The 15436-nt window shown below is 57.6% G+C and overlaps 1 protein-coding gene across 1 annotated transcript in view; it reads left to right on the forward strand.

The window, feature by feature from the left end:
* MYOCD (myocardin) overlaps positions 1 to 8141 on the forward strand; it is a 34491-nt gene extending 26350 nt beyond the window's left edge. The window contains exons 8-12 of the mRNA XM_053994674.1: positions 233 to 486; positions 818 to 971; positions 2027 to 2968; positions 6492 to 6549; positions 7162 to 8141. Of these exons, the coding sequence (XP_053850649.1) occupies positions 233 to 486; positions 818 to 971; positions 2027 to 2968; positions 6492 to 6549; positions 7162 to 7730 (1977 nt within the window). The 3' untranslated portion in view covers positions 7731 to 8141. The remainder of the gene's footprint in view (positions 1 to 232; positions 487 to 817; positions 972 to 2026; positions 2969 to 6491; positions 6550 to 7161) is intronic.
* Positions 8142 to 15436: the final 7295 nt, after the last annotated feature.

The following is a 15436-nucleotide window of genomic DNA, read 5'->3' on the forward strand; positions in this document are numbered from 1 at the left end:
ACACTGGAGTTCCTTGCGGGCAGGGAGGGTCATTGTCATCTCATGTGCTCTCCAGCACAGCTGAGATGGGGCGCAGTGCCAAGGGAGTCCCCCACATCCTGGCTCAGCAGGTCTTGGAGCTGGAGTGTCAAGGTGCCAGCACGAGCTGCCTTTGTCTGTTCCAGGCCTCTGAGGTCCCATGGGGATGACAGGAGCTCCTCTCACACCTCATTCCTTTCCTTCCTTCCAACAGTCCAAATCATCCAGTGACAGCAAGAACCGTCACAAGAAGCCCAAAGACACCAAGCCCAAAGTGAAGAAGCTCAAGTACCACCAGTACATCCCCCCAGACCAGAAAGCAGAGAAGTCCCCTCCACCCATGGATTCTGCATATGCCAGACTGCTCCAGCAGCAGCAGCTCTTCCTGCAGCTCCAGATCCTCAGCCAGCAGCAGCAGCAGCAGCAGCAGCACTTCAGCTATCCTGGGATGCACCAAGGACAGCTAAAGTGAGTGGCACTGTGCCAGCAGCGGGACTTAGTCCTGTTTCTCTCCAGGCTTTCCCCTCTGTATCCATTTGTGTGCACGGCACCGAAACAGAAAAGCTTGGGAACAGCACAGACTCCTTCCAAACCATTCTGGGCTTTGCATACTGGCCAGGGCACCTGTGACCTGCTGGTGGGACACCAGCAATCCTCTACAGCCCAGCCTGGTTTTCCTTGGCCATCCTAAAGTCTCACATAGGAGATGGCAGACCCAGGGGAGCAGAGGGATGGGATGCTGGGCACAAAGACCCTGGGGGAACAGACAGGTTACCCCAAATCTCCTTTGTTATTTCAGGCAATCAAATGAGCAAATGGTCAAAAGTTCAAATTCTTCATCAACTTCTGGCAACAACACCCCTCTTTCTCCAGTGAAAACCACCTTTTCAGGCCAGACTTGTGTCTCGTCTATCAAGCCAGGCCCTCTGCCATCCAACCTGGATGATCTCAAAGTGAGTGCAAACTTTGTCACTGCAGGGGCAGAATGTCACAGCCTGAGTGTGTCAGGGGAGTGCCACAGGCTGGGAGGGGCCGTGTTACAGATCAGCACACCTGCACCTCCGTGCTCTGAGCCACCCAGGAGTTCAGCACAGCACCCTGGGGCAGGGCTTGGTCACTGGGGAGGTTCTGAACATGGGGGCTTGCTGCTGTGCAGGTGGTGAGGGGAGCACTGCTCTGTGTATCAGCAAACCAAAGGTGTAGCCTGGGGAGGCTGCGGGTCAGGCTAAAAGATGATCTGAGCTGCTGCCTCCTGCAGCTCCTGGCTCCATCCCTGTGTGGTTTTGACATTGTGGATGCTCTGACAGACCAGCCAGAGGCCAGTAGGGCAGCATGCCCCCCCCCCATCAGTGACTCAGCTGCTCAGCCAGGCCAGCTCAGCTCTCTGCATGAGCAGGTACCTCCTGCTACATGCACTGTTTTGAGTCCCTCTCATGTAGGCAAGAAAGGGCATGGGGAGAATCCCTCATATCAGCTATTCTTTTATACTTTGCTAATGGACCCTCAGTCATGGGGAAGGCCAAATCCTTCCAGGAGCAGAGACCTGGGGGCAGCCCCGAGGTGGAAACAGATGAATTTGCCCCAGCTCAGGTGACTGAATCATGTGCCTGAGCATAGAGCATGTGGCTCCAAGGTGTCACAGTCTCTGAGCTGTCAGCTGGCTCCTGGTCTGTGCTGAAGTCCTCTGCTCATGGAGAAATCTACTGCTGGCAAGGGAATCCTGAGTTGCTTCCCTGACCCAAGGACCGCTGCTGGTTCATGGAGAGGAGTCACAGTTCTCGGAGGAAGATTTTCCTGTTAGGAAAGGTTGAGATTCTGCGGGATGCGCAGTGGTCAGGCCTGTGCACGGTGACTGTGGTGACTGCAGGTGAGACAGGGGGCACCTGGGGGGTCAGAGCTTTAAAGCTGGAAGCTGTGAGCCTGTGATCTGACACTCCTTGACAAAAGCACTGTGTTTCTAAGGGGCCGTTCTGCCACTGAGACTGAGCACGAGTGATTTTCCTTCCAGGTGTCGGAGCTGAGGCAGCAGCTCCGAATACGAGGCCTGCCCGTGTCGGGTACCAAAACGGCGCTGATGGAGCGGCTGCGGCCCTTCCAGGAGTGCAGCAGCAGCACGGTGCCCAGCTTCAGCGAGATCACCACCGTCACCTTCCCAGTCACTCCAACGAGCACCCTGTCCAGCTACCAGTCCCAGTCCTCCACCAGCATGTTGTCAAACGGCTTCTATCACTTTGGCAGCACCAGCTCCACCCCGCCCATCTCGCCCGCCTCCTCTGACCTCTCTGTGAGCGGCTCTTTGCCAGACACCTTCAACGACGGGCCCATGTCTTCTCCACAGTTTGGTCTCCAGCCATCACCGGTTCATGGCAGCGCTGAGGAAAGCCTCATGAGCAGCATGAATGGAGGGAGCATCCAGCTGGAACTGGAAGGAATAGACACAGAGAAAGACAAGATGCTGGTGGAGAAGCAGAAGGTCATCAATGAACTGACGTGGAAGCTGCAGCAGGAGCAGAGGCAGGTGGAAGAGCTGCGGATGCAGCTCCAGAAGCGAAAGAGAAGCAATGGCCTTGAGGAGAAGCAGCAGCCTGCCCAGCATTTCTTTGGTGTCCCCATCAAGCAAGAAAACACCGTGTCCAGCTGTCCATTTGCATCCAAACAAATGGCCCTGAAAGGCCAGGCCGGCAGCTCGGATAAGCTGAGTAACTGTGGGGTGCCACAGGTGCCCCACATTGTAAACAGCCACTGCTTGGAGCCCGCAGGGCAGAGCACCATCACCTCCTCGACATTCCTGAGCCCGCAGTGCTCCCCGCAGCACTCTCCCCTGGGCGCTGCAAAGAGCCCCCAGCACATCAGCCTGCCACCGTCCCCCAACAGCCACTACCTGCTCCCGGTGTCCCCCGAGGGCCGCAGCGGGTCCCCCCCGGGCAGCAGCTGCCTCCGCCCAGCGCCGGTGAGTGCCAGCCCGCACCCCCCCGGGGCCACACCCACACGGGGGAAGCCTTTCCCCTGGGCCCGGGGCTGCCTGGAAGGGCAGAAGGTATCCCAGATGGGCAATGGGATGGAAGCTGATAGCACTGCAGGGTCCTTCGCAGGGTTTCTCCTGGGCAGCCCTGCCAACGCAGCCAGTTCCCTGGAGGGGCCAGAGCACAGCTCTCGTGCCCCATGGAGCCCTGGCACAGCTCCTGCTGCCCTGAGGAAGCCCTGGCACAACTCCCCTCCTCCCCAGGGGACCCCCACACTGCTCTGTGTGCCCCTAGGTGAGCACTGGCAAAGCTGCCCGTGTCCCAAGAGAGTCCTGGCAGAGCATCCTCTGCCCTGGGGAGCCCTGGCACAGTTCCCTCTGCCCTGGGGAGCCCTGGCACAGTTCCCTCTGCCCTGGGGAGCCCTGGCACAGCTCTCTCTGCCCCTGGAGGAGTCCTGGCAAGCTCCCACTTCCCTGGGGGAGCACTGGCACAGCTTCTTCTACCCTAAAAGAGCCCAAACCCAGCTGCCTCTCCCCTCAGGGGGAGTCCTGGCACAGCTTGTTCTGCCCTTGGGGGAGTCCTGGCACAGCTGCCCGTGCCCCATGGAGCCCTGGCACAGCTCTGTACGCAGCAGGGAGGCACCAACGTGGATCCCTCAGGTCCTGGGAGAGCCCTGGCACAGTTCCTACACCCCTGGGAGACCCTGCTGCAGGGCTGCAGGGCTTCCCAGCATCCTGCCAAGCCATTGTGGCTCCCAGCAGTGTGTGAGGGATTTTCACCACTGAGTTGGAGGAGAGCAGTTGCCCCGGGAAAGCTTTTTCTCAGGAAGCTGGAGCAGGGCTGGCCGTGGAGGTCTGCAGAGAGAGCTTGTGCCTCCCCACCAGGCCACTAGCCCAGCACAGAGCTGTCCTCAGCAGCCACCACTGCTCACTCAGCCCTCTGGACAGGTACAAACACCTGGGGAGGGGGACACGCTGCACAAAACGGCACAAGGTGCTGCTGATCACAACCCCAGTGCCCTCGCAGGGCTGCCCAGGCAGCAGCAGCAGCACCTTTCAGTGGCCTGTGCCAAGCACAGGGGTGCAAGGTGTGCACACAGGGGTGTGGCAGGGCAGGCTGGGTGTGGGGGACAGCCCGTGCCAGGGCTGGGCTCTCCCAGCCCAGCTGCAGTGGCCCCGAGCAGGCATTGGGGTGCAGCCCTGCACAGTGGCACAAAGTGGGGCTCGGCAGCACAGCAGGGTAGGTGCCGTGGGCAGTTGGCAAACAGCGTGGCCAGTGAGGTGGGAAAGGGCAGCAGTTCAGGGTGAGGAGGGGCAGAGGCAGAGCTGCCAGTGGAATGGGCATGGAGGGCAGTGGGGCTGCTGCAGGGGTGAGGAGCAGGGGTGATGGCAGCGCTGGTTGGGGTGAGTGGGGAGCAGGGGATGCAGGGGCTGAGCCTGGCACTGGGGCTCTGCAGGTGAACTGGGCACTGCAGCAGAGCCCTGGGCACAGTGGGACAGTGCTGTGAGCTGATAGCCAAGAGGCAGCAGGGCTGCTCTGGGCAGCTGGACAGTGGTCAGTGAGGCTCAGGAGGGAGCAGAGACACCACAGGGGCATCTCCAGCTGCTCCCTCACTGCCCAAGGGCGGGGGGATGGTCCCATTGTGTCCTGCAGCTCATCCCAACTCCAACACCACCCATCCTGCACATCCCTCTGCTGCCTGCAAGGGACTCCCAGGGGTGAGGGTCCTTCTTCAGCAAGAGCTCTTCCTTTGTGCCCAGCACTGCAGTGCTGTTTCCCATGAGCCAGGGGTGGTGTTCCTTCCAGCTCCCTTCCACAGAAAGGTGGCCAGGATGTGCCTGGCCAGGCAGAGTGACCTCGCTGCTGCCCTGGATCCAACCCACGTGGAGGGACAATCCCCTGGTGCTGGTTTTTGTGGGACAAGGCCATGGCCAGGCAGTGGGGAAGGACACACAAGGGCCTGGAGGTGATGGGGATAGCAGCTGACAGGCACTGTGCTTCAAATGCCATCCATCCTGGAAGGGGAACCTGGCAAAAAGTTGGCAGAGACATGCAGGTGTTTGGCACAGGCAGAGATTTCCCTCTTCCGAGTGACCTCCCCTGGCCTGAGCTGTGTGAGATGCCCCCAACCAGGTGGTGATGGGGGGGGGCTGAGGGTGGCTGGGGAGGTGCCTCATCACTAGCCAAGCACAGCTGACCACCAGCAGCATCTCTGCCTTCCCCTTGTCCTGCAGGTCCCCAGCTGGCTGAGCAGCAGGCTGTCCTGTGCCACCGTGTCTGGCAGTGACAAGAGGCCAGCCTGGGTCTCAGAGCTGGGCCAGGGAGCTGGTTCACCTGCCTCCATCCTGCTCAAAGCCAGGCATTTTGAGTTGGTTTGAGCCACAAAATTGTCATTTTCCCTGGCACCAGCCCAGCCTCAGCAGGGATGAGCGAGCCGGGCCTCCCGCCGTGCATTGACTCCGTTTCCCTGTATTTCCCCATGCAGATGGCTGCGCAGTCAGGCCAAAACTTTTCTATTTCATCCCCAAGTTTTTGTAAGTCAAGCCCAGCCCTGTCAGAGGTAAAGCAGCCTCCACCCTATGAGGATGCAGTGAAGCAGGTAACTGCATGGTTTTTGTTTTCTACAGGGCTAGGGCTGCCCATGATGTCTTTTTGCAGTCAGTGGGACTCAGCTGCAGGAGTTGCAGCTCATTTTGGGGTCTCTGGGCAGGACAGGCCTGTTTCCATGAGGAATGGGCTTTTTTGAAGGGTTAGCTGCTGACTAGGTGCCACAAAGGAGTCGGACACCCTGCTGGGCTGGATCGTGTCCCCTGTGCACCCAGGGGTCCTGACACCCCCAATCCACTGGGGTGCCAGTGTACTCTCTTTGGGTGCTCAGTGCTGTGTCAGAGACAGACCCTTGAGCATTCCCAGGTCACAAGCTCATCCTGCTCATCCATCTGCCCCCTGAGCTTTACCCTGGAGCGCTGCTCCTGCAGGGAGGACTGGCCATCACCCAGAACACCTTCCTTCCCATCAGAGTCTGGGAGCAGCCTCGGTGCTCGGACTGCTGGTGCCTTTGGGAAAGTAGAGTGATGCTGTTGGCAGGGTGAAAATGGGTTTATGCCAGCGTGCAGATCTTCCAGGTTCTGGTCAGGGAGAGGAGGGAGACTGGGCAGTGCAGGGAGCAGGGAGGGCAGGCAGGCACGTGCCAGTGTGAGGTGCTGGGGCCAAAATGTTGTGTCCTGAGGGCCCTGGGACAGGGCAGGCTGTGGTGGCCACAGGGCAGAGGGTTGGCAGCAGGGAAGAGTGCTTTTCTCCCTGGATCCTCCGTGATTGTGCCACATCCCTGCAGTGCCCTGAACACCGCTGCCAGCCCCGTGTTGGTGTGGCCTCTCTTCTGTGTTGGGAAGAAGCCATTGGTGGGGTCTAGAGCCATCTTTTTGGGGGTCTAGAGCCATCTACCTGGCTTGTGGCCGGAGGGACTGTCCTCCTAATGGCCTCTCCTCTCCTCTTTGTCGTTTGCTGCAGCAGATGACACGGAGTCAGCAGATGGACGAGCTCCTGGACGTGCTGATTGAGAGTGGAGGTATGCTCTGCTTCCCTCTTCCCCTCTGGGGCTTCCCCTCCAGCCAGCATCGGTCTGTGGGGCTCAGTGCCCCCCAGCAGAGCTGCCTGATTCGAGTACAGCTTTCCCCTGCCCTCTGCGTGCCAGCACCCACTGAGACTGAGCCCCAAAGCACACTGGCCCTCCTGGAGCCTGCTCCTGCCTGTGCCAGCCCAGTGGGGTGCTCTGGGCTCGGCTGTCACCTGTGCAGAGAGAAGGGGCAGCAGGGCAGGAGCCCCGTGCACAGCACTGCCAGCCCCCTCCCCACACAGAGCCCCCCGTGTCCCCCCCGTTCCCAGGGCTGCCAGTGCCATCTCCCACCCAGAGCACTTCCCTGTGCAAAGGGCTGCCTGTGCCCTTCCCGGCCCCTTGGGGACAGCTGCCAGTGCTTGTGCCCTAGGGACTGCGTCCAAACCCGGGGGATCAAGGTCAGGAAGCAGGAATGTGCGAGGCTCCCCCCAGGGAGGGTGGGCAAGCAGTGCCAGTGGGACTGGGTGGGGAGCAGGTGTCCAAAGGGATGCCCGAGAGCTCAGCTGCAGGGCTGTGGCGGTGGGCACCGCCAGAGCACCTCAAATCCCTCTCATTTGTTGACAGAAATTCCAGCCAATGCCAAGGAAGATCGGTCCTGCCTGCAGAAAGTACCTCAGATAATGGTGTCACCGGGGAGCTCGGGTGCCTCTGTGCCCAAGGGCTCTGCCCCGTTCGAGCCGGCGTCCTCGGCCCCGCTGCCCTTCGAGCACTGCCCGGGCAGCAGCGACGCCCACCTCGAGGTGCTGCTCAATGCCCACAGCCCCCTGGGCAGGGTCAGCGAGATGGCCCTGCTGAAGATGGGGGGAGAGGAGCCCCACTTCGAAGGGATGATGGAGGGGTTCTCCGGCAAAGCCGCGGATGAACTGCTCAACTCCCAGGAGATTTTACAGACTCCCCTGTCGCCCATGGAAACCCAGCTGTCCCCTTCCCCCGCCGAAGGCTCCGGTTTACAAATGAGTTTCACTGAGTCTCCGTGGGAAACAATGGAGTGGCTGGACCTCACCCCCCCCAGCTCGGCCACCGGCTTCAGCTCGCTCACCCCCGCGGGCCCCAGCATCTTCAACATCGATTTCCTGGATGTTGCCGACCTCAACCTGAACACCAGCATGGACCTGCACCTGCAGCAGTGGTGAAGGGACGTGCTGGGGCAGGGTGCTGTGAGCCTGCAGCAGGCAGCACAGTGCTCCTGTCGTGCCACAGAACGTGCAGGGCTAACGTGCCTCATCCAGGGAAAACTGGAGTCATTTTCCCAGCATATAAACTTGTTTGAATTTCCAGTCACTGAAAACTGACAGCACAACTCTGGTACTTCGGTTTTCCTCCATTGACACAACCCCACAGAAGACACCAGTGCCTGAAACAACACTTCCTTTGATTGACAAAAACTTCCATTTTCCTTCTTTAATCTTTCCCCATCCCCAGTTTTAGCAGTCACTCTTGTGAGAACTGGAGCAGCTCATGACAAGACTGTGTGGTGAGGTGACCTCACCTGGGTGGCAACAGGAAATCATGGAGAGGGAAGTGCACTGTTGCCCTCTCCTCTCCTCTCCTCTCCTCTCCTCTCCTCTCCTCTCCTCTCCTCTCCTCTCCTCTCCTCTCCTCTCCTCTCCTCTCCTCTCCTCTCCTCTCCTCTCCTCTCCTCTCCTCTCCTCTCCTCTCCTCTCCTCTCCTCTCCTCTCCTCTCCTCTCCTCTCCTCTCCTCTCCTCTCCTCTCCTCTCCTCTCCTCTCCTCTCCTCTCCTCTCCTCTCCTCTCCTCTCCTCTCCTCTCCTCTCCTCTCCTCTCCTCTCCCAGTCCTTCAGGCAGACCTGTTGGGCTCACCTTGGCCGTGCCCATGCCAGGGTGAAGGGCAGGGGGCTGTGCCCAGCCAGGTGCCAAGCACCCTTCTGTGGACAGCCAGGCCGTTGCTTCCCTCCTGCCCAAAGCTGCATTGCCCCATCCCCGCAGAGCTCTGCTCCAGGTGGATGAGAGATGGAGATCACCGAGTTCACGGTGGCACCTTGGCATGTCCTGAGGGGCTGAAAGCCCGGGAGCTGTCCTGGCTGCACTCTGAACTGAATCAGGCTGCAGCCTGTGGCCTTGGAGCAGAGAGCTCTGGACGCTGGAGGCAGATGTTCAGGATGCAGGCGCGGGAATGGCGGGGATGTGGCATCCCAGTGGAGCAGCCGCGTCCCCGCTGCACACAAAGAGATGAGTGATGTGTTTTGGCCAAGGTAGGAGCAAGTCGCCTGAAAGGACCAGCCAGGCTTTGGAGGGGCTGTTCTCTGCACAGCCAGGTGAGCGTGATCTCCAGCCCTTGCATGATCCGGGAGCAGGGACAGGGAGCGGGCAGGGACGCTCAGCGGGGCAGAGCCGAGCGAGCCCTCGCGTGCCCGAGGCTTTGTGTGAGCGCCTGCTCCTGCCATCCTCCCCTCCGTCCTCCTGCCCGTCCCTCCTCCATCCCCAGCAGTCTGCCCCTCCTCCCTGAGTTTATCCAGCGTCACTGCTCCCTCAGCCCAGAGCAAGGCTACCGGAGAACAGCTGTGAATCACCGAGCCCGGAGGAGCCCGTTCTCCCGAAGCCGGCAGAGAAGGAAGCTCTCCCGCAGTGATGCTCCCGTTTGGAATCACCAGCATTTCTCCTTGGAGTCTCTGTGCAATATTCTTCCTCAGGCTCTAGCAAGAAGGAGCCTTTGCTTCACTTCTTGGCTTCCACCAAAGAACTTGCTGCAGACTTTGTGATGGACACGTCTGTTCATTGCAACTCTGGTTTTGCCAAAGTAAATATTGTTGCTGACAAAGATTGTTAAACTATTTACAGACTGAGTGTATTTAATATTTGTGTTACTGGAAGGACAGCACACGGAGATGAAGCTGCTGGGAGGAGGTCCAGCCTGGCCGTGGCTCCCGTGGCGCTTCCCCAGGGATGCTGGAACTGTGGGAGGCAGCTCTGCAGCCCGGGCAGTGTCCCCAGTCCCTGGTGTTGTTGCATGCTGTATAAAGCACGTGGCAGTAGCTTTCAAGTCACTATTTAAAGCACCACTTTTCTATTGTACAAATGTCACAGGGCACTGCTAGGATAGACAATCACAGGTTGCATTTTTTTAAAAGAATTTCTTTTTCTAAGTGAGAGATTTTTTTGAAGCCAGTCCGTGGAGAATATTCAGAGCACTTGACCCAGAGTAGTGTTAGCTGCTCCACTGTGGCCTTGTACAGAGTTTTCCAGGTAACTTTCTCCTCTCAGCAAATGTATTTCCTTATTTAAAGGGATGCTGTCAGCTTCAAACCTGTAAGCAAGCACATTTCCTTACCTATGTTACCAGCAACACCTTCATTATTAAAACCCTTGTCTTGCCACTCTGTCTGCTCATGGTTTGCTGTTTGACTTCACCACTGGGACAGCTACAGTCCTTCAAGGCCAGATGAATTTCATTCATGGCAGCAGTTTCTCCTGGAAGATTTCTGGACACACCAGCCAGAGTCTCCTGTCTTTTTCTTCTGTTGGCTCTGGCTTTGCTCTGTTTTCCTGCAGACCCCACTCCTTGTGTCCCCCTTAAAGGCAGAGCTGGCTCCCTGCCCTTGGTATTTTTGTCAGCACTGGGCTGGTGGCCGCAGGGTGCTGGGTACAGGCAGAGCTCTGCCACAGCCAAACCTCCCACTGCCCACAGGCACAGCAGGCTGCGACCCTGGGGGACCTTGGATCCTTCTCCACAGCAGCCCCGAGTGTCTGTTTCCAGATTTGTCACATCTTTCCTTTAATTAGAAATGGTTCCCAGGTATTTGCCCACCTGTGTGCAAGGAGGGACTGCCGTTGGGCTAAAGGTGAAATGGTCCTGAGACACGGCTCAAGCGCATCTGCAAAGATGTAGGTGAACAAATATCCAGTTCCTATGGACATCTTTCAATGTCTAACCCACAGCCTGCAGCCAGGCGTGCTGTGATAAACCTGGGCTGAGCCAGGTCGTGGTTACTCAGAGAATGAGGAGCCAAGCCTCAGCCTAGGAGTATTTCAGGAACAACCATGGAGTGGAGCACTCCCCCGGCCAGTCTGCCAGCTGAGGAGAGCCTGCCTGTGCTGCTCCCCCCGCAGCAGAGCAGCTGGGGAGGATGAGTCTCCCTGCTGTGAGAGGCACAGAGCAGAGCGAGTGGTACAGGGAGCCTCAGCTCTGAAGGACACCTGGCAGGTGCCGAGGTTTGGAGCAGAGCACCTGGGGAGGCTGAGTCCAGACCAGCTCTTCTGCTCAGTTGAGCGGGAGTTGCTGTTCGGCCGCACCACGTTCTCCTGATGGGAGGCATGGGATTTACGCCAAGACAAAGGCTTTCTGGCAGATGTCCCCCGGAACAGCCCACAGACTGCCCTGCTGTTCCGTTTCCAACAGAACGTGCCGTGTGTCTCCAGGAGAGGGAGTTTGTGCTTCATCTCGTTCTCCAGGCACTTGCACAGCTGTAAACATAAAGGCAAAATACAGCTTTTTTCCTTTTCTTGTTCCTCAGAGCAGTCGCTCCATCTTTCCCCGGGCTCCTTACCACGCTCAAAGCAATGGCCACGTGTGATTTGTGTCAGGAGTCGAAGGAAAATGGATTTGTTTTAAAAAGCAGCACCTATGTGTTAACAGAATCATGAAATCACTGAGGTTGGAAAAGCCCTCCCAGCCCAGTGAGTCCACCCTGATCCCCACCCTGTCCCCAGCCCAGAGCTCTGAGTGCCACCTCCAGGAATTCCTTGGACACCTCCAGGATGGGCACTCCAAACCTCCCTGGGCAGTTCCAAGGCCTGAGCCCCCTTTCCATGGGGAAATTCCTGCTGGTGCCCACCCTGAGCCTGCCCTGGCCCAGCCTGAGGCCGTTCCCTCTCCTCCTGTCCCTGTTCCCTGGAGCAGAGCCCGACCCCCCCCCGGCTGTCCCCTCCTGTCAGGAGCTGTGCAGAGCCACAAGGTCCCCCCTGAGCCTCCTTTTCTGCAGGCTGAGCCCCTTCCCAGCTCCCTCAGCCCTTCCTGGGGCTCCAGATCCTTCCCCAGCTCCGTTCCCTTCCCTGGACACACTCCAGCCCCTCCATGTCCTTCCTGTCCTGAGTGTCCCAGAGCTGTCCCCAGCACTGGAGGTGCCCCAGCAGTGCCAGCACAGGGGGAACCCCCAGTAAGACAGGCCTGAGCCCTTCATTTATACTCACCTGGCCCCCAAAGGAGAGACAGGGCTGGGATGAAGGCCAGGGGAAGTCATGCCAGAGTATTCATGGAAATACTCAAAGTGCTCCTGACAGAACAGTAATGATGCACATCTGCATTCCACCTGCTTGGGCCCAGGCAGGGACGGGTTTGAGCTCATCCAAACCTCAAAGCTGCTCTTGGAGCTCCCCAGACACATAATAACCACCACAGAGCACAGTGGGATTTTCTGGATGCTGTATGATGCTTGCTGAAAATCTAAGAAGCACTTTGGCCACACCAGTGGGTACAAAGGTGCGAGGCATTGGTGTGAGGTGCCAGTCTGGGCCACTAAGCACAGACAGTGGCCAGTGGCTCCAGGTCTTCTGGGAGGCTGTTCCTGAGCCTTGGCACTGAGCATGGACACCAGGAGAGCCTCAGTGTGCTGGGACAGAGGGAGCCAGAGCCGAGCTGTGCTCACCTGGCCTTGACGCCCAAAGGAAAATTCCCAGCCTGGAGAAAGCCACCACACGTCGCTCAAGCAAGGAGTGTTGGAATTGTCCAAGGGCTGTCAGGAGCAGTGGCAGAGGCCCTGTGCAGGAATGCGTTCTGTTGGAGACACCAGCAGCATCTGGGACGAGGGTGGATTTTTTCTGTGCTGCCTCAGCAGTGACACAGTGACAGCAGGATCCTCAGTGAGGGCAGTGAAGTGCCAGCAGGCAGGAGAGTCCAGAGGGAGAATGGAGCATGAGTTCAATAAGGAGCAGTTGAGAGGGACTGAAATATCCATAAATACATTCCCTCCCGGGGAAGGAAGGACCATCCCTGGTATGTGCTCAGATTTTGTCTTCTTCCTTCACCAAATGAGGGATCTTGGATTCTGACTGAAGAGTGAAGATAGCAGGTGACCTAAAAATCTCCAAAGTATTGTGCTGGCAACAAAAAGCTCCAGAAAAGGGCTTGGTGTGGTGGGAACACGGAATTTAGGCAAACTGACAAGACTTGAGCTACGTGAACCTTTCACACTGTGCATCTCTACACAGCAAGCCCTTCAGCTCCGTTTGTCTTCCCTTCTCTGTCACCCTCCAAGTGGTGAGACCCTGCAAGAGCTGGTGTCAGGTGATCCACCCAATCCCCAGCTATTCCTGATCCTGAGGTGTACCATGAGCAGCGATCCCTGCAGGGTGCTCTGCTCTCCTCTCTCTGGGCTGGGCGCTCCTGGACTGTCCCATCCAGCCCAGTGGAGCAGGACAGGCACTCGTGACCAGGCCCTCTCCCCCAGACCTCTTCCTTCCCAGTGGGGCTGCTGGGGTCCAGTTCTGCCCACTTGGCTGGGCAGATTCCAAGCCCTCCACAGCTTCCAGGCAGAAGAGACCTCCCAGCACCAGGCTGCAGGACTCACCCAGGACTCTGAGAGCATCTGGGTTCTGCAGACCTTGCAACCATCAGAGCTGGGAGCTCCAGCTGCCCCTTCCCTGGAGAATGGGCAAAGCCACCTGCCCTCCTCACAGGGACAGGTGAGGAGCCACCAGGACCTCCCTGTGCTGCAAACAGCGCTCGCCTGAGAGGTGCCCAAACACACTGAAGACCCAGCAGTCTTCCAGAGAGAGAAAATACATCCAGAGCTCCCTTCACCTCTTTCATTTGGCACAAGCAGATTTGAAGGTTGCTTTCTTCTCCCACCTGGAGGCCAGGCCTGGAAGGCAGGTATTCCACAGCTCTTAGTGAACCTTCCCGTTCACGTCTGACCTTACAAAATGAAAATAACAAGGTCACAGTCGCATCTTAGTTTTATTACAACTGACCTGCAGGCAAAAGGATAGAACTATTACATAAACACTCTGATCCATGTATAATAGCTTAAATAGAGGAGGAAGTCAAACCAGGATACCGGATAAAATATTCGGAAGCTCTTTGAAGCAGTTATGTTCCTGAGCTTCATTTTACAGACAATAAGGCAACATCCCTGCACATCAGCTTTTTGATATTTTTATACATTTTTTTGTATGGTACAAGAAAAAAAAAATAATAACCAGAATTCACAATGTACAGTTCTTACACTATTTTCACAGCTTCTGAACACTATACACCTTTTTTTCTTTTTTTTTTTTTATTAGATACATTGCAATAAACGGTGCACCCTTAATAATTTATAATAATCTATGTTGAATAGGCCAAACCTGTCCTGTACAGCCACCCAGACAGCAGCACCTCCCTCCTGTCACTGGCAGCTCAAAGCTTTGCATTTCCATTCCCAGCAAACCAGTCCTGGGCTGGAGATGGGATGGCACCAGAGCACAGACCCAGCCATGCCGACAGGGCAGAGCAAGGCAGTCCCGTGTGTTTTGGGAGGTTCCATCTCAGTGCTGGCCCTCTGAAAGGTTTTTGGGTTCCCTGTTGCCGGGAGGAGCGACACTTTCACACCCGAAGGGAGGGAGAAGCCCCACGTGTGGCTGCCCTCCCTGGGTCTGGGTCTCTTCAGCCCCCACAGCCAGCACCCCTCAGGACCTGGAGCACCTGCAGTCCCATTCCAGGGGCTGAAGGCTGGAGGGAGGAAGCACAGCTCCACGGGATTTGCCTGAGAAAGGCTCTGGGGGGTGGGGACAGAATGACTGCTTTAGACAGGCACGGTCTGCCTGATCTCTGTGCAGGACGCACGGAAGGAGCAGGTACTGCAGAAACCTCTGCCTTGCCCGAGGAGCAGCCCGAGGAACACCATCCAGGAAGGGCAGGACCAAGGGATCCCACAGTGCCAGCAGCAGCACCAGGACGTGTCCCCTCCGTGGCAGACAGACAGACACCAGCTGTGTCCCAGGTCTCCTTCCCAGCTGGGATGTCTTGGTCTTCATTCAGCGCTCTGCCTCGGGCTGCTTGGCACACGGTGGCGTTGCTTGGACGTGGGGAGCCCTTCCCTGGGGATCCTGCCAGCACCACGGTGTTTTCATTCCCACTGTGTCCAGGCTTGCTGCCGAGCTCTGATGGGAGGTTGCTCTAACACTGGTGAAGTCCTACCAAGCACCTACATCAGCTCAGAATGGAAAGCAGAGACCCTGCAGCCTCCATTTAATCCCTGGTGTGCTACTAAACACCTGAAAGCTGCAATATTTTTGGGGAAAAAAGAGGTTTTTTTGGGAAAAATTAATCTTTGAAAAAGATGTCAATTAAACAAACAGAAAAGTCTGATGTGCTGTTTCATTTAGGAATGGACCAGAAGATGACAGCTTGCCTGGCCTTGCTGGGCCAGATGAGGAGTTGGACGCTCCTTCATCTCCACCTCATCTCCTTCTGCACCCAACAATCTCAGAGAGGTTTGCTCGGGGTGCAGCACCAGGAGCTGTGGAGGTCACAGAGGAGAGGTTCAGTCTCCAGGTGGTGGTGAATTGTCTCCAGCAAGCTCAGCAGGGTGTGGTGGGCACAGAGCCCCGTGGCAGCCAGGGCCACCCCTCCATCCTGCCTGCAGCAGCGAGAAGGAAGAGCTCAGGTCTGGACTGGGACTCAGGAGCTCAGGGACATGGGGCTGGAAGGGCTGGGCCGTGCCACAGGCGCAAGCAGCAGGGCTGGGGACAGCAGGAACACGAGAAACACTGGCCAGGACTCACAGCCATCAGCTGGTGGCCCATTCAAGCAGCTGCAGCCTCTGTGGATGGCACTGGGTGAAGGCAAAGCCAAGCCAGTGGGTGGTGAGCACTGTGCACTATAAACCAGGTCAACAAGCAGG

Source organism: Vidua macroura, chromosome 19 (genome assembly GCF_024509145.1).
Source record: "Vidua macroura isolate BioBank_ID:100142 chromosome 19, ASM2450914v1, whole genome shotgun sequence".
Lineage (NCBI taxonomy): Eukaryota > Metazoa > Chordata > Aves > Passeriformes > Viduidae > Vidua > Vidua macroura.